The 24,680-nt window shown below is 43.6% G+C and overlaps 1 protein-coding gene across 3 annotated transcripts in view; it reads left to right on the top strand.

Moving 5' to 3' along the window:
• The window catches only part of plod1a (procollagen-lysine, 2-oxoglutarate 5-dioxygenase 1a), a 45,614-nt gene that overhangs the window by 4,181 nt on the left and 16,753 nt on the right, over window positions 1–24,680 (top strand). For all 3 annotated transcript variants that reach the window (XM_072245234.1, XM_072245236.1, XM_072245235.1), the window contains exons 2-11: window positions 3,675–3,766; window positions 5,935–6,071; window positions 7,208–7,371; window positions 11,591–11,703; window positions 13,057–13,120; window positions 14,905–15,002; window positions 17,915–18,013; window positions 19,514–19,645; window positions 19,933–20,054; window positions 22,795–22,899. In XM_072245234.1, coding sequence (XP_072101335.1) covers window positions 3,675–3,766; window positions 5,935–6,071; window positions 7,208–7,371; window positions 11,591–11,703; window positions 13,057–13,120; window positions 14,905–15,002; window positions 17,915–18,013; window positions 19,514–19,645; window positions 19,933–20,054; window positions 22,795–22,899 — 1,126 coding nt within the window. The remainder of the gene's footprint in view (window positions 1–3,674; window positions 3,767–5,934; window positions 6,072–7,207; window positions 7,372–11,590; window positions 11,704–13,056; window positions 13,121–14,904; window positions 15,003–17,914; window positions 18,014–19,513; window positions 19,646–19,932; window positions 20,055–22,794; window positions 22,900–24,680) is intronic.

Genomic DNA, 24,680 nt, shown 5'->3' with positions numbered 1-24,680 from the left:
GCGGAGTGTTGGAGGGTAGAAGTGAGTGTAGTTGCTATTACTAAGGAGAAGGTGCTTGGGAAACTGAAAGGTCTGAAGGTAGGTAAGTCACCTGGACCAGATGGACTATACCCCAAAGTTCTGAAGAGGTAGCTGAAGAGATTGTGGAAGCATTAGAAATGATCTTGCAAGAATTTTTAGATTCTGTAATGGTTCTGGAGGACTGGAAAATTGCAAATGTCACTCCACTCTTTAAGAAGCGAGGGAGACAGAAGAAAGGAAATTATAGGCCAGTCAACCTAACTTCAGTGATTGGAAAGATGTTGGAATCTTTTATTAAGTATGTGGTTTTGGGGTGCTTGGAGGCACTTGACAGAATAGTCTAAGGTCAGCATGGTTTTCTTAATGGGATATCTTGCCTGAGAAATCTGTTGGAATTCTTTGAGAAAATAACAGGCAGGATAGACAAAGGAGAGTTGCGAATGTTGTACATTTGGATTTTCAGAAGCCTTTGACAAGGTGCCACACATGAGGCTGCTTGACAAGATAAGAGCCCATGGTATTACAGGAAAGATACTAGCATGGATAGAAGATTGGCCAACTGGCTGGTGGCAAAGAGTGGGAATAAAGGGGCCTTTTCTGGATGGCTGCAAGTAGCTGGTGGTGTTCCACAGAGGGTGGTGTTGGGACCACTTCTTTTCACGTCATATGTTAATGATTTTGGATGAAGGAATTGATGGCTTCGTGGCCAAGTTTGCAGACAATACTTTTGGTTTTGCAGGTAGGTGGAGGGGCAGGTAGTTTGAGGAAGCAGGGTGTTTGTAAAAGGATTTATACAGATTGGGAGAATAGGCAAAGTGGCAGATGGAATATAGTTATGGAAACAGATAGTTAGATACTTTAGTAATCCCAAAGGAAATTAAAGTGTCACAGTAGCATTAGAAGTGCACAGATATACAGATATTAGAAGAGAAGTAAGAAAGGATAAAAAAAATAAGTTACTTCAAAGAGTGTAACAGGAGGGAGCCATTATTTCCCTAGCTGTAGGTTGACTCATTATAGAACCTAATGGCCGAGGGTAAGAATGACCTCACATAGCGCCCTTTAGAGCAGTGCAGTTGTCTGAACCTATTACTAAAATTGCTCCTCTGTTCAGCCAAGGTGGCACGCAGAGGGTGGGAAACATTGTCCAGAATTGCCAGGATTTTCTATAGGGTCCTTTGTTCTACCACAGCCTCCAGTGTGTCCAGTTTGACTCCTATAACAGAGCCAGCCTTTCTAATCAGTATATTGAGCCTGTTGGCATCACCCATGTTGATGCCACTGCCCCAACACACCACTGCGTAGAAGATTATACTGGCAAGAACAGGCTGGTAGAACATGTGAAGGAGAGGCTGGCATACTCCAAATGACCTCGGTCTCCTCAGGAAGTAGAGGCAACTCTGGCCCTTCTTGTACACACCCTCTGTGTTGGAGCTCCACTCAAGTCTGTCATCCAGGTGCACCCCCAGGTACTTGTAGGTCCTCACCACATCCACGTCTTCACCATCAATAGTAACAGGAAGCAGTGCAGGCTTAGCCTTCCTAAAGTCCATCACCATCCCCTTTGTCTTACTGATGTTGAGCTGCAGCTGATTCAGCCTGCACCATTTCACAAAGTCCTCCACCAGAGCCCTGTATCCATCCTCCCATCCTCCCTTTATACACCCAATGATTGCTGAGTCATCAGAGTATTTCTGCAGATGACAGGGCTCTGTTGTATCTGAATTCCGAGGTATACAGAGTAAACAGGAAGGGAGCCAGTGCAGTCCCCTGTGGCGCCCCGGTGCTGCTTGTAGCCATGCCTGACACACAGCTCTGAAGCCGCACAAACTGTGATCAGGTAGTTCATTATCCAGGATGTAATGGAAGTGCAAACCTCCATTGAACAGAGCTTTTCCCGCAGCAAGGAGGGCCGTGTGGTATTGAGGCATTTGAGAAATCAAAAAGCACAGTCCTCACAGTGCTGCTCTGCTTATCCAGATGGGAGTAGGCTCTGTTCAGCAGGTAGATGACAGCATTATCGACCCCAATATGCTCCTGGTAGGCAAACTGCAGGGGATCGAGGGCTGATCTGACCACGGGTCAGAGTTGAGCCAGGACCACCCTCTCTAGGGTCCCCATGATGTGTGAGTTCAGGGCCACTGGACGGTAGTCATTCAAGACTTTTGGTTTGCCCTTCTTGAGTACCTGGATCACACATGATGTTTCCCATACAGTCGGGACACACACGGTCATGCACTTTGGTAGAAGGAATATGGATATATATTATTATGTAAGTGGGGAAAAATTCATGGAGTCCTCATTCAGGATTTCCTAAATGTTAACTTGCAGGTTGAGTCAGTGGTTAGGAAGGCAAATGCAATGTTAGCATTAATTTCAAGAGGACTAGAATAAAAAAAGTAAGGATGTAATACTGAGGCTTTGTAAGACATTGGTTAGAACGCATTTGGAGTACTAAGAACAGATTTGGGTCCCTTATTTAAGAAAAGATGTGCTGGCTTTGGAGGTGATCCAGAGGAGATTCACGGAAATGAGCCCAAGAATTAAAGGGTTAATATATGAGGAGTGTTTGATGGCTCTGGGCCTGTACTCACTGGAGTTTAGAAGAATGGGGGGGGGGGGTGGATCTTATTGAAACCTATCGACCATTGAAAGAGTGGATGTGGAGAGGGTATTTCCTACAGTGGGGGAGTCTAGGACCAGAGGGTACATCCATTTAGTACAGAGATAAGCAAAAACTTCTTTAGCCAGAGGGTGGTGAATCTGTGGAATTCATTATCACAGATGGCTGTGAAGTCCAAGACACTGGGTACATTTAATACGCAAGTTGATAGATTCTTGATTAATCAGGGTGTCAAAGATTACAGGGAGAAGGCAGGAGAATGAGGTTGAGAGCGATGATAATTAGCCATGATGGGATGGTGGAGCAGACTTGATGGGCTGAATGGCCTAATTCTGCTCTTATGTTTTATGGTCTAACTATGATATTGTCTACTATTGTAGTATGTGCTGTATTCAGTGTTCTCTGCTGTTTTCTAATGTTACATGAAGTGAATCGAATTTGCAGAAGACTTGGTAGGGTTTGTCACCTTGGGTCTGAATTAGTCTCTTCCTAATCAAAAGGCCTGCTTGCAGCGGAGTAACAGTCTCCAGCAAGGTGAGGAGGTCTGCTTGCTGGGTGACAGGCCTGTTGTGGTCTCCAGCAGTGTGAGAGGGCCTGTTGGTCGATGTGTTGCAGGTTGAGGGGAGAGTTCACTGCTCTACAACATTGCTGGGGCATGCGCTGTTGTTCGATGATCACAGTAGGAAGGACTCGTGTTGGGAGAGTGCCAGCTGTGAGTTGGTCAGGGTGTGCAATGCAATGGGGAGGGTGTGGATTGGAGCTTGGAGTCGATCTGACTACAATGGGAGTGGTGTGGAGAGCATGTCGGCCCTGCAATGTTCGTGTTTTTTGCAGTTGCCTGAGAGATGTGTCAACCATACTGTGAATTGAGATATTGACCATAGTGGGGATGTTGGGATCGTTAGTTTGGAAATGAGTTGCAGTGGGGATGGTTGAAGAACAGGTTACGAGTCAGGAAGCAGGGTACATGGGGGAGGGTATTAGGAGTTGTAACTCTTATATAACCAGACTGTTCCATTGCCTCTTGCAGAAAATCTCCTGGTTTTCACTGTTGCCACCAAGGAAACGGATGGATTCAGGCGTTTCATTAGATCTGCAAACCACTTCAATTACACGGTTAAGGTGATGCAATTTGTAACTGAAAGTTCAACTGCCAATGAAAGTAGCCCAAATGGTGTCAGGGGCTTGAATTTATTTTTGCCGCATGTTTCCCTGTCAAACTAACTCCTGTGGTTATTGAACCTATTCCTGTTCTAACCCAGCAGTGTTACTGGTGTTAATTTCAGATCCGAAGTTCAACCAACTGACCGTATTCCAACCAGTGACTGAGATTCAGATTGGCTGCTTTGTCGTCACTGGAGTTTTTAGGTTCTTCATTGTTAGATCAATCCTGGCTCTGAACATTGGGATCTGTTAGTTTCAGTGAGTTGTTTGCACATGATTCAGAGATATTTAACTTTATAAGTGCATTAGAAAGGAGGGAGGAGTAGATCAAACAACTCAAACCTGTGGCTAGTCTGTTACATTTATAACCATATAACAATTACAGCACGAAAACAGGCCATCTCGGCCCTTCTAGTCCGTGCCGAACTCTTACTCTCACCTAGTCCCACCGACCTGCACTCAGCCCATAACCCTCCTTTCCTTTCCTGTCCATATAGTTGTCCAATTTAACTTTAAACGACAACATCGAACCTGCCTCAACCACTTCTGCTGGAAGCTGGTTCCACACAGCTACCACTCTCTGAGTAAAGAAGTTCCCCCTCTTGTTACCCCTAAACTTTTGCCCTTTAACTCTCAACTCATGTCCTCTTGTTTGAATCTCCTCCACTCTCAATGGAAAAAGCCTATCCACATCAACTCTATCTATCGCCCACATAATTTTAAATACCTTTCTCAACCTTCTACGCTCCAAAGAATAAAGACCCAACTTGATCAACCTTTCTCTGTAACTTAGGTGATGAAACCCAGGTAACATTCTAGTAAATCTTCTCTGTACTCTCTCTATTTTGTTGACATCTTTCCTATAATTCGGTGACCAAAACTGTACACAATACTCCAAATTTGGCCTCACCAATGCCTTGTACAATTTCAACATTCCATCCCAACTCCTATATTCAATGCTCTGATTTATAAAGGCCAGCATACCAAAAGCTTTCTTCACCACCCTATCCACATGAGATTCCACCTTCAGGGAACTATGCACCATTATTCCTAGATCCCTCTGTTCAACTTCTGCCATCTTTCGTAGTTTCCCATGACTCTCCAATATTCTTAAATCTATTGATCTCGGTTTTGAATGCTGCTGATGACCAAGTCTCCAAACCTCTATGGGACAGATAATTTCAAAGATTAGCCACCCTTTGACTGAACAAATCTCTCTACAATAAGCCTATCCACTATTTTGAGACTGTGACACCTTATTTCTAGACTCCTCTCTCAAGGGAATATCATCCACAATCTACCTTATGGGCTCTTGCAGGATTTAGTGTATTTAACTTGTGTTACCTTTTGTTCTTCTAAACTCCAGAGAGAGAAGGTAGAGTACACCATGTGTGATCTCACTGTGGCTGTACAAACGTTTGTACATAATTGTAGTAAGATATCTTTACTTCTCCAATAAAAGCCAACATACAATTTGACTTCCCAATTGCCTCTTACACCTGCATTTTAAGCTGAAGGTTCCAGAGCCTTAGCTAGTTGTCGGGCTATTTAAAAACTACATATAGACTGTGGGAAACTTCTTGATGGTTTCACCTCTTGGTCTGTTATTGTATTGTTTAAGAATTTTATTTTACACCAAGAATAAAAAAATGAATTCTAAAAAAAATTAAGATGTTGTTTTCTCCAATTACGGTGCGTCCCAGTTGTTACAGAGCCCAGTGGCAGCAGAAAACTGAGAAGAATTGTGCATTATTTCTTTAAGGACACTTGACTCACGTATAGTGAAGTTAGATTGGCCTCTCAATAGCCTGTTGTTCAGACCTGTGAATGGCTGCCCTGGCCAGGCACAAGAGCTGGGTGTTGAACTTTTTGGAAATGATTACAACTCTCAGAAAATCGGTTCTTTCAACTTCCCTCTCCAAACTGAGAGCCATGAATAGTAATTTCTCGGATAACTAATCCTCTTCAGGGTTAATAGGTAACAGGCTCACACAAGTGCTTTAGCCAGCCTCAGCAGAGCACCCAGTCCCTGCCCCTAATGGGAGAGGCCATTTCATCCCTGGCAGCTTTTGGGGGGGGTGAATATGGGTGTTTATTTTGTATTTACGTTGTTTCTCTTTTTGTAGGTGTTGGGTCTGGGGGAGGATTGGAGTGGTGGAGATGTGACTCATACTGCAGGAGGAGGGCAGAAGGTTCGTTTTCTGAAGGAAGCCTTGAAAGAGCACGCGGATGCAAAGGACCTGGTCATTCTGTTTGTGGACAGGTACGGCCGGCTAGTGTTGGCTTCCTTCGACCTTTTCCTCCTTCAGGATGAAATAAAAGGTTCCATACCACCATTTCTAAGATGAACAGGGAATTACCACCAGTTTCCTAGGTGATATAAGACACCTTAACTGGTATCACTAGAGCTAGATTACCTACCGTTACGTATTTTCACTACCTGCTCACACATGCTGTGTCCAAGTTGTCTGTCATGTTTCATACATTGTAACACCAAGAACACAAAAATAAACTTATTGTAAAGGTCTATTGGATGTCCTAATCATATGAAAGACACCGATAGATTACAAAGTTTCGAGGATCAACTGATATGAATCAACACCATATTACATACCTACGTGCATTAGGAATTTGCAGGGACGTATTGGTCAGGATGTGACAACATTAAACAATAATAAAGAATTATATAAAAAGTTCAAAGTAAATTTATTATTGAAGTACATATTCGTCACTTTATACAACCATGAGGTTTATTTTCTTGCAGACAGGCACAGTAAGTTCAAGAAACACAGTCAATGAAAGACACAATTTGTGAGGACACAAACGACCATTGTGAAAAAGACAACAAAATAAACAATAAATATCTTGAATGTGAGATGAAGAGTCCTTGAAAGTGAGTCCACAGGTTGTGATGGGGCAAGTGAAGTTATCCCCTCTGGTTCAACAGCCTGATGATTCAGGGATAATAACAGTTCTTCAACCTGGTGGTCTGGGACCTGAGGCTCTTGTACCTCCTTCCTGATGGCAGTAGTGTGAAGAGAGCATGGCCTGGATCAGGGGGTGGTGTTGGTTCTTGATAACGGATGCTGCTTTCCTGTGATGGTGACATGTAGCTGGGCTCAGTGGTGGGGAAGGCTTTAGTCATGATAGTCCGGGCTGAGACTTTAGATGTTAAAGTATAGATATGGAATAAAAAGGGCATAAATATTTAAATACAAACATGTATTTACAATGTAAGCAACAGTATAAAAGTGGTTAATAGTGCAGTGCAGATAGAGGGGATGACTAACTAAGGTGGTTGATCAGATTAACTGACTGAGGGAAAAGAAACTTTGAAGATGGTGTGAAGTTTTTGTGCTAATAGCCCTCTTTGCTGTTTGCTCTTGTGATATCCTGCAGCTATGATGTGATATTTGCTTCAGGCCCCGAAGAATTACTGAAGAAGTTTCAGCAGACAAAGCACAGTTTGGTCTTTGCTGCTGAAGTCTTTATCTGGCCCAATCGCCACCTCGAGGTCAAGTATCCCCACGTGCATGATGGTAAAAGGTTTCTCAATTCTGGAGGTAGGTTCACTGTTTGTGTCTTACAGAGTGAAAGGGCAGTTTATAAGATTTTATTTGTCCCCTTGCATCATTTGTGTAATATTTAAAGCTGCTTATGGTACGTCTGTGTTGTTCTCTGTAAAACAACTTGTGAATGTGTAGAAATATGTCTCCATGTACTAATTTTCACATGCATGTACAGTACTTGTGCAGAAGTCTTGTTGACGTTAAGTGCCATTGAGCCATTGTTGACTCACGGTGACCCTATGGATAGTTGCCCTAAATGAGTTTTGATCCTCGCAAAGGCAGCTCACTGTCGATAATGTTGCGTTCATAGCTGTCCTGATTGTGTCCGTCCATCTGACTGGCGGCCTTCCTCTTTCCATTGTCCTTCCACTTGCCAAGCATGATATCCTTTAACAGGGAGCTGTTTCTTCGCATGATGTGCCCGAAGTCTGATAGGTAGAGTCTTGTCCTTTCAGCCTCCAGAGAGAGAGACTTGGTTTGACCTCATTGAGGACCGATTCATTTCTTCTGTGAGAGGTCCACGAGATGCATAGTATTTTGCTCCAGCACCACAGTTCAAAGGTGCCGATTTGCTTCCTATCCTTCTTTACTGTCCAACTTCCACATCCATATAATGTCGTTGAGAACACCATTGCCTGCACAATTCAAATCTTTGTATGTAGAGATAGTTTCCTGTTCCCAAAGATCTTCTCTAAATCCTTCATGGCTGCTCTGCCAACGGCAATTCTTCATTGGATTTCTTGACTGCTTAATGCAAACCCATTTTGAGGTTATGTTCCTTGATGCTGGTTAACAGTTGCTTCAGGTCTTCCTCGTTTTCAGCCAGTATTGTCATGTCAAAGGTTATTGATGATTCTGTCACCAACCCTCACTCCTCGATTCAACTTGTATACTCCTCCTCCTCTGAAGATTTGTCTGGCGTACAAATTAAACAGGCAGGGGGAGAGAATACAGCCTTGTCGTACCCCTTTACGGATGCTGAACCATTCTGTTTTTCCTTGTTCCATTTGTACTGCTGCTTGATTGAGATAAAGATTGCGCATAAGGACGATCAGATATTCCGGTACAGCCACGTGTCTTAATGTGATCCATAGTTTGTCATGGTCGATGCAGTCAAAAGCCTTGCTGTAGTCAATAAAGCACATATTGATGCGCCTCTGGTGTTCTTATGTCTTCTTGAGAATCCATTTCACTTCTGCAATGATGCCTCATCCTTTTCTGAAACCAGCTTGCACTTCAGGAAGCTCCTGCTCTAAATAAGGTTGAGGTCTTTTCTAAATGACCTTTAGTAAAATCTTGCTGGCGTGAGGAATGGGAGCGATTTTACGATAATTTTCACGCTCTGTCAGATCACCTTTCCTCACATTTTTCCAACTACACAAGCGCAGGCTATACACTTGGACCTCTCCCAAAGGATTACACAGAAACCAAATAGATTATATCTGGGAAGTCAGTGATGGAAAAGTCCTATGACGTCGACAGAAATAAATCCTGGAGCCGACAGTGGCTCAGACCACTGACCACTAACATGCAAGCTCAAAGTGAAGTTGAGGAAGCGCAAGCTTTCACCGGAGTAGCAAAATATGATCTTCAAAATATTCTACCAGAATTCAAAGATGGCCTGAACAATCATTTTGGTGCTCCAAACACAACCGATAGGATCAACACACATCAAAGTTGCTGGTGAACGCAGCAGGCCAGGCAGCATCTCTAGCAAGACGTACAGTTGACGTTTCGGGCCGAGACCCTTCGTCAGGACTAACTGAAAGAAGAGCTAGTAAGAGATTTGAAAGTGGGGGGGGGGGAGGGGGAGATCCAAAATGATAGGAGAAGACAGGAGGAGGAGGGATGGAGCCAAGAGCTGGACAGTTGATTGGCAAAAGGGATATGAGAGGATTATGGGACAGGAGGCCCAGGGAGAAGGAAAAGGTGGGGGGGAACCCAGAGGATGGGCAAGGGGTATAGTCAGAGGGACAGAGGGAGAAAAAGGAGAGAGAGAGAAAGAATGTGTGTATATAAATAAATAACGGATGGGGTACGAGGGGAAGGTGGGGCATTAGTGGAAGTTTGAGAAGTCAATGTTCATGCCATCAGGTTGGAGGCTACCCAGACGGAATATAAGGTGTTGTTCCCAACCGATAGGATGCCAGAGGGATCGTGGGAAGAGTTTCAAGAATACTATACACGAAGAGAGTGAAAAGAATCTGCAACAGGCAAAAACACAAGAGACCAAAATGGAGAGTGAAGAAGCTCTGAAAATCACACAGGAAAGAAGAGAAGCCAAAGCTAAAGGAAGAAGTGTAGCAGTCACAGTTTTCAATCGAGCTTTCCAACATTCTGCTAGGGAAACAAAGAAAACTGCTACAGTAACATGTATGAAGAATTAGAAATGGAAAACAAGAAGGCAAGGGCAAGATCAATCTCCTTAAAGCTATGGGAACCGAAGAGAAAATTCCAGCCTTGCATGGGAATGCTGAAAGATGCACAAGGTGCCATGCTCAATGAACCTGAGAAGATCAGACAACAAAGAAAGGAATACCGTGAGTCATTATACCAGAAAGGTCCAAGAGTATAGCCTGCACTTGTGTAGTTGGAAAAATGTGTTTGAGATGAACAAATTGTTGGTTTTGCTGAAGTTGACTAAACATTGTCCGGCGTTATTTCTGATACCTGGTACATATTTCCCAACTTCTTGACTATCGTTTCCACTCACAACTTTTGCATTCCAACCTCCCATATCTATCAGTATATCTTTCTTGTTTGCACATTCCATCAAGTTCAGCCTGCATTTACTGATAGAACTGATCTAATCACCTTCCTCTGCATCTGTTGGTGGTGCGTGATTCGTACGATGGTAATGTTGATAGATATTCCTCGTAGAAAAATTGAGATTAGGCGATCTCTGACTACGTTGTATTTCATTGCAGCTCCAGCCGGTTTCTTCTTGGCAATAATGTGACACTGCTCTTCCTGTACACTTCCAGCATTGTATATCCAGTGTTAATTGGACTGGATGTGTCCCATACCAGTCCACTTCAGATTGCTAATTCTAAGTAGATCAATTTGCAGGCATTTCATTTCATCTTTCACCAGCTCCAGCTTCATACTGCGAACGTTCCATGTACCTAAAATCAGCATGCCTTTGCAGCCTCTGGCCCTCATTTCGTGCCCAGGAACATCAGCAATTGGGAGTCCCGAAGGCTTTACTCCAACTGCATCAGACATCTCGGTCTTTCTCTGGAGGCTTATCAGCTCTGCCGCAGTAGTTCGTTGAGTGTCTTCCAACCTGTGGGGGCGGGGGCAGGGTCTCATCTTCCAGCACTGTAGCATTTTTTGTTTTTGTTTTACTGTAGTTATCCATAGGGTTTTCGCGACAAGATACGGAAGTAGATTGCCAGTCCTTTCTTCCGCGCAGATACCGCTGCTGCCCGGGTGGGTGGTTTGTCTTGGTCTGACACCTCAGCTGAGATCTGTCCATCATGGGAGACCCTGCCAGTAGATGGCTTAGCTCTCAGCATCATTGATGCACGCAGCCCCTCGCTAGGGTGCGCGGTAATGCCGTAATTATATGTATTGCACTGTACTGCTGCTGCAGAATAAAATATCGTGACATGTGAATCTGATTCTGATATGGGTCTCTATTGTGGACTGAGAGTGGGAAGAGGGCAGGGAGAGGGGAATCATGGTTGGGAAAAGGAGAAGGGAGAGGGGAGGGAGTGGGAAGCACCAGAGAGGCATTCTGTGAAGATCAATAAACCAATTGTTTGGAATCAAATGACCTTGCCTGGTGTCTCAGGGCTGGGTGGGTCTGCACCCGTGCCACTCTCCAAGCCCCCCACCCCCCAACCCTGGCACTCCTTCTCTGCCACCTGTCCCACACCCCTCCCACGGTGCCCCACCCTCGCCATTCCCAACATCCTTTGCTCCTGCCAGATTTACAAACTCGCTCTCCGCTCCACATTGACAATTTATTACTGTGCAAAAGTCTTAGACACCCGAGATATATATATGTGCCTAAAACCTTTGCACAATACAGTATATATTTATATGAAAATGTATCTGTGCATGTGTCTCTATCTTCATGTGTATTCACGAATATTTATAACTCTGCCATGCCACTTTGTTCTAGTTTCTCTATAAATTCACTTGTGACAAGGAGAGAATTACAGTGTAAGGATAACATGCAACTTCATTTCTTTTCTGGGAATTTCAGGATTTATTGGCTTTGCTCCTAATGTTTACAAACTTGTGGAACCCTGGCATCTGCAGGATAAAGACGACGATCAGCTCTTCTACACAAAAGTATACCTGGATCCAGAGAAGAGGGTGAGAAGCAATGTTCCATCTAATTTTTTTTATAGCTGCGCAGACTAACTGTTGCCCTGAGCAGGGAATTTTTACATGGCCTGAAAACTGCATGGCACTTTAAATATTCTTTTTTGTAATTTGCATACTATGAATATTTAGAATGAAAATAGAAAAATACTTCTAATTTTATTCATTAATTAAAAGGTATAAAGAAATACTGTAAAAAAAAGGAATTTTTTCATGTTTCATAAACTTTTTTCATCTGTCTTTATTAAAAATCTATTGTCTATAAACACTATCCAGATCAGTTTCACACCCAGATGAAAGATGCAGCTTAATCCTCTTTAGATCATCAGAATGTTTCACTTCTAGTCTGTTTATGGATTTACATTTGATTGAATTCATAAGGCTGAATCCAAGTTTTCAGTCAGCACTAGAACTTTGAAATATTCCAACGATGGATTGACAGTCCTTCAAATTAATCTCTCCTCAGCACACAGTTCAACATTTTAGTGAACGTATTAATTGAACCAGTCTTAACTCTCTCAGAAGTAACAAATTTAATATCGCAGCATTGCTATGATATTTTTGAGGCAACACTTTTTTCATAGTTCGTCACAGTAGCTGAGTATTCCTTTTGTCAATTGCACAACTTTCTCTTCTCCAAATTCAGAATTAGCTGCATTTGCAATAACAACAAGGTCAAAAGCTTGCCATTCTCTTAACTCATCCGTCATCCAAGTGATTACACACATTGAATGAATTGGATAATAGGTGCAGTATTGACATCAACTTTATAGATGCAAGCAGATCTTTCACTTTGTCACTCCAATAAACTGTATCGCCAAGCCCTACCGTCTTCCATTCTTTCGAAATCTATGTTGATATAATTGTGAACAATCCTGCAATTAATGTGTTAATGAATATAATCCACATGTTGTATTCTGTGTTTATTGTTACAGTTTGTCAGTGTTGTAACTTGAAACATTGACAATTTAAATGCATTGAAGCTCTAAAATGTTTCAAAGCAAAGGTTGTGGTACGTTTATTATTTAGAAAATTTGTGGATTATATTCATGAACACATTAATTGCAAGGTATTTCACAATTATATTAACATAGATTTCAAAATTATATTAATATTATATAAAAGAAAATTCGAGCTGTGTGGCAACAAAGGCTATGGGCATGGGAGCATTTCTGTTACTGTGTGGCCGCGCAGCTACGAGGGAATAGTGGTTGGAACTAAAGGGACTGAATATTGAATTCAATGGGTAATTGTGGAAAAGTGTTGGAAGCTTAGAGGCAGTAACTCTCCTTACCCATAGTGCAATATCTTCCTGTGCTCACCATCTTTCCAATTTTTCTCCAGGCAAGTTTGAATATCACCCTTGATCACAGGTGTCGGATCTTCCAGAATTTGAATGGAGCGTTAGGTAGGTGAGGGTTGGAATTCTGACTCAGATTTTTTGTGTTCATGGCATTAGCTGAATCACTGTTAGGAAGCACACAATAAATAACTCAGTCATTTAACCCAAACCATCAGCTGGTCCTTCCTCTGTGACAGTGTCAATGAGCTCATCTTAATGAAAATTCAAAGTGAATTCCGTCGATTTCTTGAGCATTAAGTGTAATTGTGAGTGAGTGTGTTGCGATGCCTGACTACTAGAATAGATGGAGACTGCAGATGCTGGAATCTGGATCTACTGGAGGACCTCATTGGCTCGAGTAGCATCTGTAGGGGGTAATGTGTTGTTAATATTGCAGTTTGAACCCCGATGCAGAGTTTCAACCTAAAACATCAACAATTAATTCCTCCACCACTGCCCCCCCCCCCACCCACATCCTCAGGTAGATAGCTGGCTGCTTTGTATTACAATGGATTTTGATAAATTGGTGAACTTAAGCATTCTGAAGACATCTTGTCCTATTGTTGATCGTGATACAAAAGTTCGGATTCAGTGGACAGATAGGATTTGGAAATGCCTTAGTGCTGCTGGCTGCCCGTGAGAACTAGGACTCCAGCTGTCATTGATTGTGGTGCACTCTATCCCCTCAGTATGTAGAGGGTGAAACATAGTGGGGACATTGGTTGTCTGCCTAGACACTGACAGATCTGAGTACAGGCAATTTGCTTTGCTTTGCTTTTACCTTTTTGACAGTTTTGCCTCTTTTGTTTTAATCTTCCAAGATATTATCTTTTTCTCAGTCTATTAATTTTTAAGGAATGCGGGCATCTCTGGCAAGGCCAGTGTTGTTTGTCTATCGCTGATCTCCTCTGAGAAGATGGTGCTGAACAAACCTTTCTTAAATGCTGCACTGCGTTAGACCATAAGATGTAGGAGCAGAATTAGGACATTCGGCCCATCGAGTCAGCTCCACAATTCCATCATGGGTGACTCATATTTATACTATTGAGACACAGCGTGGAACAGGCCCTTCTGGCCCTTTGAGCCGTGTTGCCCAGCAACCCCCTGATTTTAATCCCAGCCTGATCATGGGGCAATTTACAATGACCAATTAACCTACCGACCACTACGCCTTTGGACTGTGGGGGGAAACTGGAGCACCCGGAGGAAACCCATGCAGCCACTGGGAGAACGTACAAGCTCCTAACAGGCACCGATGGGAATTAGGCCAGTCTGCCCCACCATTCCATCGTGACTGATTTATTATCCCTCTCAACCCCATTCTCCCGCCTTCTTCCCGTAGCCTTTGACACCTTTACTAATCAGCCTCTGTTTTAAATATATGCAATGACTTGGCCTCCGCAGGTGTAGGTGGCAGTCCTCATGGTGAAGCTCTCACTCACAGTGCCATTGGGTAGGGAGTTCCAAGGTTCAGGAGTAATGATGCTGAGGGAATGGTGATGCATTTTCAAGTTAGAATGCTGTCCAACTTGAAGGAGAACTTACGGTGGATAATATTTCCATGCTCTTGTCTGTCTTGGCAGTAGATTCCACAAGTTTGGTGGTGGGGGAGGGTGGAATCCTCGTTTATTAAGCAGCCATCTTGAAATTTTAGGTGATACTCATTGCTGCAACAGTTGGCTCTCGGCAAGGAAATTGTATGATAGAATAGTAGAAACATAACTTCAATGGAATTTTTTTTTTTGCTTTAGCCTGAAATTTTTACTTCATGTTTTCATCTTGTAGTTTTCCTATACGGAGGGACTATCTCCCACTCTCTTTCTCACGCTGTCTTTGTCTCTGATTGGCAGATGAAGTGGTTCTGAAATTCGAGGAAGCACAAGTGAGAGCACGTAACCTGGTGTACGATTCACTGCCAGTCATCATCCACGGCAACGGGCCCACGAAGGTAGGGACAGGACTGAGGTTGTGATGTTTACTACTGAACTGAAGGCCATTTGGTCTATCTGGTGTGAGTCTAGCATCTTCACTTGTGGCATCCAGTTGTTAATATGTTTACACTTTTTCTATAGGTTATTTATTGTCCGTGGCTAAGATGAAGGCAGTGCATCTAAAGATTGAACTCATTGTCACTGGGGACAATACTGGTATAGGAAGGGTACTGTGCAGATAGTTTATATTCTGTTCTCTACCAAACCTCTAAGAGGACCACAACCTTGTTATTGGGTTTGGTGGCTTGCGCGCCTCAAAGACCCAGAAAGCTTCATTGGCTGGTGTCAGGGCTTCATGCGTTGGCTGTTGGGTCGGGTCACCCCATGCCAAACAGGTCAAAGGGTAGAGGCCAGACTAAGAGTGGTCCACTGGTTGTCCACTTTTGGGAGTTCAACTCAGACTGGTAAAACAAAATTGTTATGGAAATAGCAATGAAGAAAACTTCTACATCTGAGAGTGACGGTATTCCGGAGTCTCCACCCGGGACTTGCATGACTGACAGTAGTGAAAACCGAGAGGAGGCTACTGACACAATGAAAGAAGCCCTGATCACTGCCAGAGATGGAGAACCTTCATTGCTGCCCTATACGCCAGTGGCGTAACGGGCAGTAAGTTTCTACCAGAGAGAAAGTGAGAACAGAAGATTAATACATCACTTAAGTTGGGAAAAAAAAAATGCCTGACAAACTTTAGATTGTTAAAGATCAGGCTCCAAATGTATTACTCTAGGGGGTGGGAATAGAAACTTGGATGACAGGAAAGGTACCAGTCTTCACAAAATAATGCCAGTGGACTGCTGAACAATAAATAATACTCCAACCTCTGAAAAGGAGATGCAATTATTCCAGTGAACTATAGACCATTTGGCTTAATTATTTCCAGAAGATAACACAACAAAACATCTAAACAAAGAGCGCAGACACGTGGAAATCTGCAGGTGCTGGAATTTCAAGCAACACACATAAAGGTTGCTGGTGAACGCAGCAGGCTAGGCAGCATCTCTAGGAAGAGGTACAGTCAACGTTTCGGGCTGAGACCCTTCATGAGGAAGGGTCTCGGCCCGAAACGTCGACTGTACCTCTTCCTAGCGATGCTGCCCGGCCAGCTGCGTTCACCAGCAACTTTTATGTGTGTGTTGATCTAAACAAAGAGAATGCGTTAAACAACGATCATGGCTAATTTCCAGATGAAGGATCTTAGATATAAGTAAGGTTGAAAGAGTACAGAGAAAACTGACAAGGATGTTGCCGGGTCTGGAGGACCTGAGTTATAAGGAAAGATTGAATAGATTAGGGCCTTATTCCTTGGAATGAAGAAAATTGAGAGAAGATTCGATAGAGGTATTCAAAATTGAGGGGTGTAGATAAGGTAAATTCAAGCAGGCTTTTTCCACTGAGGTTGGATGGGGCTATAACTGGAGGTCATGGGTGAAAGGTGAAAAGTTTCAGGGGAACATGGGGGAAATCTTCTTCATGCAGAAGGCCGTGAGAGTGTGGAATGAGCTTGCAGTGCGGGTGGTGCATGGAAGAGAAGCTTGGATAGGAGCATGGCTGGAGGACGGTGGTCCAGGTGTAAGTCGATGGGAGTAGGCAGTTCAAATGGCTCAGCACGGACTAGATGGGCCAAAGGGCGTGTTTGTGTGCTGTACTTATCTATGACTCTATAAATAACTTCATTAGATATCCATAGGATAATAGCACAGACTAGACTAGTGCAGAGGATTTGATATTTTTGGACATTTAGAATTGCACATAAGGAGTAACATAAGGGGCATTTGCTAGGTTGGGCATTACGAGCTGGGTAGCAGAACGTTGTGAGGGATGGCTCCCCTACAGTAAACACAGGTTAGGTAGGAAACTTCTCAGATTTGCACTGAGTCAGAAGTAGTGCCACTTTCTGTCTGTCTAGACAACACTGATACACCATAGATGATTTAGATGAGGATTGAGGATATGGGGTCAAGGTTTTCAGATAATAAATGAGGATTAAAATATAATTAGTAATTAGAAAGAGCCATGAAAAGCAGGAGGATGCAGACAGTATTGTTAAATAGGTGAATCAATGCTAAGTGTAGCCTTTTATAGTGAAGTGGTTCATTTTAGTAGGAGAGCTTTGGACAAAAGATAAATGGGACAGATGTTTCAAAGAACAAGTACAAGTCTGAATTGGTGAATGAGCTCCCTCCTTGTTGCCAGCTCTGAGTAATTCTATAAATGATACCAGTAATTTCCCTATCTCTCAATTTTCTGTCATATTTCTTTGTAGTGTTTCTTCACTTTGTTCAAGTTTGAGTTTATTGTCGTTCAACCATCTACACATATACTGTTAAATGAAACAGCACTGCTCCGGACCAAGGTGCCCAACACAGGACATATAACGCACACACTATACGTAATATTAACACAAATAAATTAACAAATAATAAATAAAATATATTCCAGAAGATTGACATTTAGACAAGATTGACATTGATGTGATTAACTAATGATATCTGTTTCTTCCTCCTTGCCCTCCTGTTTATTTTTTCTGTCATTTTCTCTGGCAGTCATTCACTCTCTATCATTCCTTATCTGCTCCCTTACCCTGATGCTCTCACTTTGTGTCTTTTGCTTTCATTCTGTTTTTTTTGCTTTAATTCTGTGTCTTTTCCTTTTATTCTGTTTCTTTTCCTTTCATTCTGTTTCTTTTCCTTTCACTCTGTGTCTTTCCCTGTCTCTTTGTTGCCAATTCACTGGGATGTCACTTTCTGTGTCACTGTCAGTACTGTTTCTGCCCGTCATTCAGGCACTCTCACCACACCCCTCACTTGCTCATTTTCTCTGTCCTTCTCAGACTATTTTGATTGTTTGATTTTTTTTTACATTTAAGATGCAGCTGAACTATTTGGGGAACTACATTCCGAAAGTTTGGACCTTTGAAACTGGCTGCACAGAATGTGATAAAGACACCATAAGTTTGCCGGAAAAGGTGAGGTTTTTGGAGGGCTGGTGTACGAGGTAAGGGACATTATGTAATGTGCTGTTCTTGTACTGGTAATGTGGAATATCGCTTATTCACACAATTTTTAATGCATTTTGGCTGTCAATCCCTTATTGGCCTGGAGGAGCTGCTGCTGAGCTATATTCTTGAATTGCTGCTGTCTTGGTGAAGGAAGTTCCTGAGTTTAGGCCCAGTGATAAAGAAGGCCAACAATTTATTCCCACATTAAAATGGTGTGCAACTTAGTCGAGAGCCTACAAGGGGTGGTGTTCTCAGGCACCTGTCGCCCTTGTTCTTCTTGCTGGTAGAGGTTGTCGGTCTGAATGTGCCAACAGAGTAACTGGACCAAGTATTTGAAATGGCTCAAATGGTTCCTCTTATTATCAGAGAGTGTCTACAATACACAGCCTGAAATACTTGTCTTCCCAGACATCCACGATAAACAGAAGACCCCCAAAAGAATGACCGACGGAAAAGCATTAGAACCTCAAAGCCCTCTCCCTCCACTCCCCCCCCCACCGTGTGAGCAGCAGCAAGCATCAATGCCTCCTCCCTCCCTGCACGTTTCACCAAAATGTGTCGGTGCCCACCATCCACCAAGCAACAGCAAAGCACCCAAAGACCAGACCGTGATCTGCGGTCAAGAGAAACTATTGTTTACCTGGTAGTTTGACCTGCTCTCCCCCTCTTCCCCCCCCACTCTCCTCCCCCCTCCCCGGGTGAGGGAGGGAACTATTAGATAAGCTCCTGCTGCAAAAGGCCAGCTGGGACAAAGAATGTTTTCCCCCTCTTCATTGTGACTCTAGCCAGCACGCTCGGTCCAGGGTCTAAATGGATCATGTAAAATCCATTTAGTAGTCTGACCTTGCACAGTACCCTGGTGTTCTGACACTCAAGGCTGATTTATACTTGTGCGTCAAATCGACGCCATAGGTACGGCGTAGCCGCAGAGCCTACGCGGATCCCTATGCCATAGCCTGAGGCGCACCTCTGCCAAAACGTAACTACGCATCGCAGCAACGCAGACCACAGCAACTGTGATTGGTCTGCTTGGTAGCATCGCATTTCCTCCTACGCTGCAATAGCTTCCCATTGGGCAACTGAAGGGCAGGGAAGGAACTCTGGCTGCAATGCTTTCCATAAAGCTTTACAGACCTCCGAAATTATGGAGGACACATTTCGCTTTTACGAAAAAAGACGCTCGCTTTAAACTTGTTTACCCTGAGGAAGACTACCATGACCATGAAGACTTGCATGGGTAGGTGTGTGCGCATACGTGACGTGCACGAATTGCAGAGCGACGCAGACACACCAATGCACAAGTACTGTGTAAATGCTCACAACGGCGTAGCCCACTTGTGTATGCTATGGCGTAAGCTGGTACGCGCAAGTATAAATCAGCCTTCACTTGGGACCAGCAGGCCAGTTTGTCAACTATTTTGATATTTCATGAGCAATTCTGTGATTTTTCTCATGTTTTTAATTCAGGACAACAAATTTCCCACTGTCCTCATTGGGATCTTCATCGAGCAGCCTACTCCCTTTGTAGAGGATTTCTTTGAACGTTTAGTGAATTTGAATTTCCCGAAGGAGCACCTTCAAATCTTCATCCACAACACAGTGAGTGTGGGTGGGGCAGGGATAAAGGGAGGCTGGAAGGAGGGGATGAAGGCTGTGGGTGGTCTGGACAGGTGGTGGTACTGACTGACCTTTCAGATAGTTATTCTACTGCCGGTGCCTATGAACTGCTAGAGCAAGATTAGTTCCAGAACACTTTCAAATAGAGGCCAGTGAAGGCGATTGATATCCTAACAAGTTCCAAGTTTGACTTTTAGGAGAAGTATCGGTAACTAGAGTAGGGTTGTCTGATTTTGATTTATTCTGAGACATTCTTTCCTTGTTAATAGCAAGCTGAGTATGAGAAGTATGTGTGGCAGTTCGTAGAGGAATACGGGGTCAAGTATCGGAATGTGAAAGTAATTGGCCCAGAGGAGGAGATTAACAATGCAGATGCTCGCAACATGGGACTGTGAGTAAGAAACGAGTGTGGGGAGTAAACCAGAGTATTGTGTTCTTTCGGATTTGAAGGCTGTCTGCTCAAGCCTGGCTCCAGAAGCTGAAACCCACATCCAGACTAACATGCACGCTGCCACACACATCATCCATTCTGAGGGAGTGAGGCACTCAAAGAGGTGCTGACTTTTGTAAGTGATGTCTAGTTGAAGCTCTGCCTGTCTTCTCAAGCAGTTGCGATTAATTTTATAGGGCTGTTTGGAAACAGTAGGGATGTTCCTCACTGTCCTGGCATGTGCTTATCCACCATATTTTCTGACTATTTGTGGCTTGTCGTTTCTGAGAACATGCCGTGAGCCAATTTGCTGCTATGCTTCCCGTACGACAGCAATGCTATGCATCCTGATGTAAGCCAGTAGTTCAAAGATTACTTGGGATGTCTCCGAATCATTTTAGGGACTATGGAAGTGTGAATTTTTTTTTGTGGCAAGTTTTACCTTAGCTGTGCACTTATTTCCTTGGGGCATGATTTTTTTTTTCACATCTGTGTGACTTGTTGGTTTACTTGCATGTACGTGTGTGTATTTGTATGATATTACTGGATGGACGTCTTCATTTGTGTCCTTTTGTACATATGTCAAGTGGAAGATGTTTTAAATCAGCTGAAAGGCAACAAGCTGCAGAAGTCAGAAATCTGAGATGCAACAGGAAAGTGCTGGAAGAACTTAAAGGTTCAAAAAGATTCAAAGTATGTACGCAGTACACAACTCTGAGATTCTTCTTCTCCAGATAGCCATGAAACAAAGAAAAAACATGGAAGCTAGTTCAGCGAGAAACGGCAAACTCAGCCCCCCACATGAAATGCAACAAGAACATTGGCCCCCAAATCCCCCTCTCCCCATGCTATAAACAAACAAAAATGCAACAAGAATATTGACCCCCCCATCCTGTCCCCCCCGCACAAAATGCAACAAGAACATCAACCCCCAATTCCACCCCCGCCCACACACACACACACACACACACACACACACACACACAAAGAAAATGAGAAAGAATGGGCGCAAACACAGAATATAAAAACTGTAAGACTGAAAAAAAAACAAGTCTATACTTAGCAGGTCAAGCAACCTTTGTGAAGAGGCAAAAAAACAACGGAGGAAATTTTGGAGGTTCACAACTTTTTATGAGAACAAATCCAATTCTCTAAATTGGAAAGAAGTCATGAGCAAATTGCTGTTTCACCTAGAGGTACATGGGGATCCCTGGATGGTAGGAAGTGAAGAAGTTAAGGACACGTGTGGCTTCTCGTGTAGTTGCAAGGGTAGTGACCGTGAGGAAGGATAAGGGTGTTACCAGGTCATCATTGGAGGGAATGGTTGCTCTGGCACTAAAGTGGGAGGGGTAGGGCAAGGGAGGATGTGTCTGGTAGTGGCATTTTGTTAAGAGAGGTGGATATAATTGAGGAATTTCTGTTGAACATGGAGGCTGTTAGGATAAATGGTGTGGACCAGGGAAGGAGGCGAGAGGAGAGGGGGGCATGAATAGATGGGCTTGAAAGGTGTAACAACTATGGCAGAGATAAAGTTGCAGTTAAGGAATAAAAGAAGGCATCACAAAAGCAATGGATGCTGTAACACAGAAAATGGCGTGGAATTCTTAAAGGAATCAGGGTGGGGAGCAGTGTGATCGAGGTAGCTGTGGGTTTGCAGTGAATATTGGACACTAACTGACCTCCTGAGATAGATAAGTCGAAAAAGGGAAGAGTGAAAGTAAGGGAAGGATGTAATCTGGCGAGGTGATGAAGCAACCAAGCCCTGTACAAAAGTGAGGACCAACACTAACAATCACTCGTGCACCAGGAAAAGAGGCAAGGGAGGGCTGTCATTGGCCTGAAGTAAGGACTATTCCACTTTTTTTCCAAAAAGGGAAACACAAGGACATCTTTGATTTGGATAATGCGATTGGAGTTCAACGAGAAGCTTTTCGATGTGAGAATGAGTTCAGCCCAGTGCAGGGGGCTGGTGGCGGTGTGATCTGGTTGAGAGAAGAAACAAAGGGACCCCAGGCCATTCTGATTTGGGCCGGAGGCGTGATGGGGTTAAATGTTCACGGTGAAACTGTTAAGGCTGTGAGCAGGAACTAGGAAATGTCAAAGTGGCGTGGAGTGTCAGAGCTAATCACAGTTATAAATGGGAAGAAACTGGACAGGGGAAGAAAGAATAGAAGTTTTTAAAAGTTGCAACACCTGCTGATTATTTCAGAATCAGATTTAATATCACCGGCATATGTTGTGAAACTTGTTAACTTAGCGGCAGCTGTACAATGCAATACTTGATAAATATAGCAAATAATAAATGAATTACAGTAAATATATACAGTATGTATACTTAATAGTTAAATTAAAGATAGTAGTGCAAAAACAGAAATAATTAAAAGAAGTAGTGAGGTAGTGTTCATGGGTTCAATGTCTATTTCAGAATGGGAAGAAGCTGTTCCTGAATCGCTGAGCGTGTGCCTTTGGGTTCCTGATGGTAACAATGAGAAGAGAGCGTGCCCTGGGGGGGGTGAGGGTCCTTGATAATGGACGCCACCTTTCTGAGGCACCGCTCCTTGAAGATGATTTCACATTTTCTGCTTTTCTTGTTATCAATTTTATGTTTGAACATGCTGTTGCAACTGTGTAAAGTGGAATTGCAATTTGCCCAGTAGATATTATAAATACATAACTGTGATTACCTCCCTGTCTCCCTCAGTGATATGTGCCGTCAAGATGTGACCTGTGATTATTACTTCAGTGTTGACATCGAAGTTGTGCTTCAGAACCGTGACATCCTGAAGCTTCTTATTGAACAGAACAGGTCAGGTCAAACTCTTTGTAATCTTTATCTGTTCCAGGAAGGCTCCAAATTAAAGATGTTATCCTTCAGGTTGAAGTACAAACTGATTTTATTGCTTAACTAGTCTACCAAACCATATTTTAAATAATTTTGAGAGTCAATAAAACTGTTTTATATAAAGGCCAATTTCAAATTTCTGAAAGTGAAGCTTTAGATACAACTTTATAGTCAAAATTCTGTTGCAGCAAAGTATGTAGAAATATTAACAGAGAATACTAAAGAAAAAAAAAAGTTTAAAAGGTGTCAGTAAATTCAGAATATTTAATTTTCCTAATTAGAAGACTGGAATACAGAGGCAGAGGATACAATGCCAGGGATCCTACCTTAGAAATTACAGCAACACACACAAAGTGCTGGTGGAACGCAGCAGGCCAGACAGCATCTATAGGAAGAAGCATAGTTGACGTTTCAGGCCGAGACCCTTCGTCAGGACTAACTGAAAGAAGAGGTAGTAAGAGATTTGAAAGTGGGAGGGGGAGGGGGAGATCCGAAATGATAGGAGAAGACAGGAGGAGGAGGGATGGAGCCAAGAGCTGGACAGGTGATTGGCAAAAGGGATACAAGGCTGGAGAAGGGAGAGGATCATGGGACGGGAGGCCTAGGGAGAAAGAAAGGGGGAGGGGAGCACCAGAGGAAGATGGAGAGCAGGCAAGGAGTTATTGTGAGAGGGACAGAGAGAGAGAATAAATAAATAAATAAATAAATAAATAGATAGATAAATAGATAAATAAGAGATGCGGTAAGAACAGGAGGAGGGGCATTAACGGAAGTTAGAGCAGTCAATGTTCATGCCATCAGGTTGGAGGCTACCCAGACGGAATACAAGGTGTTCTTCCTCCAACCTGAGTGTGGCTTCATCTCGACAGCAGAGGAGGCCGTGGATAGACATATCAGAATGGGAATGGGACGTGGAATTAAAATGTGTGTCCACTGGGAGATCCTGCTTTCTCTGGCGGACAGAGCGTAGTTGTTCAGCGAAATGGTCTCCCAGTCTGCATTGGGTCTCACTAATATATAGAAGGCCGCACCGGATGCAGTATATCACCCCAGCTGACTCACAGGTGAAGTGTAGCCTCACCTGGAAGGACTGTCTGGGGTCCTGAATGGTGGTGAGGGAGGAAGTGTAAGGGCATATATAGCACTTGTTCCGCTTACAAGGATAAGTGCCAGGAGGGAGATCAGTGGGGAGGGATGGGGGGGACGAATGGACAAGGGAGTCGTGTAGGGAGTGATCCCTGCGGAAAGCAGAAAGGTGGTGGGGGGGAGGGAAAGATGTGCTTAGTGGTGAGATCCTGTTGGAACTGGCAGAAGTTACGGAGAATTATATGTTGGACCCGGAGGCTGGTGGGGTGGTAGGTGAGGACAAGGGGAACCCTATCCCTAATGGGGTGGCGGGAGGATGGAGTGAGAGCAGATGTGCGGGAAATGGGAGAGATGCGTTTGAGAGCAGAGTTGATGGTGGAGGAAGGGAAGCCTGTTTCTTTAAAAAAGGAAGCCATCTCCTTCGTCCTGGAATGAAAAGCCTCATCCTGAGAGCAGATGTGGCAGAGGCGGAGGAATTGCGAGATGGGGATGGCATTCTTGCAAGAGACAGGGTGGGAAGGGGAATAGTCCAGGCAGCTGTGAGAGTCCGTAGGCTTATAGTAGACACCAGTAGATAAGCTGTCTCCAGAGACAGAGACAGGAAAATCAAGAAAGGGGAGGGAGGTGTTGGAAATGGACCAGGTAAATTTGAGGGCAGG

Source organism: Mobula birostris, chromosome 27, assembly GCF_030028105.1.
Source record: "Mobula birostris isolate sMobBir1 chromosome 27, sMobBir1.hap1, whole genome shotgun sequence".
In the NCBI taxonomy this organism is placed as follows: domain Eukaryota; kingdom Metazoa; phylum Chordata; class Chondrichthyes; order Myliobatiformes; family Myliobatidae; genus Mobula; species Mobula birostris.
This window is presented reverse-complemented; position numbering and strand designations above follow the sequence as displayed.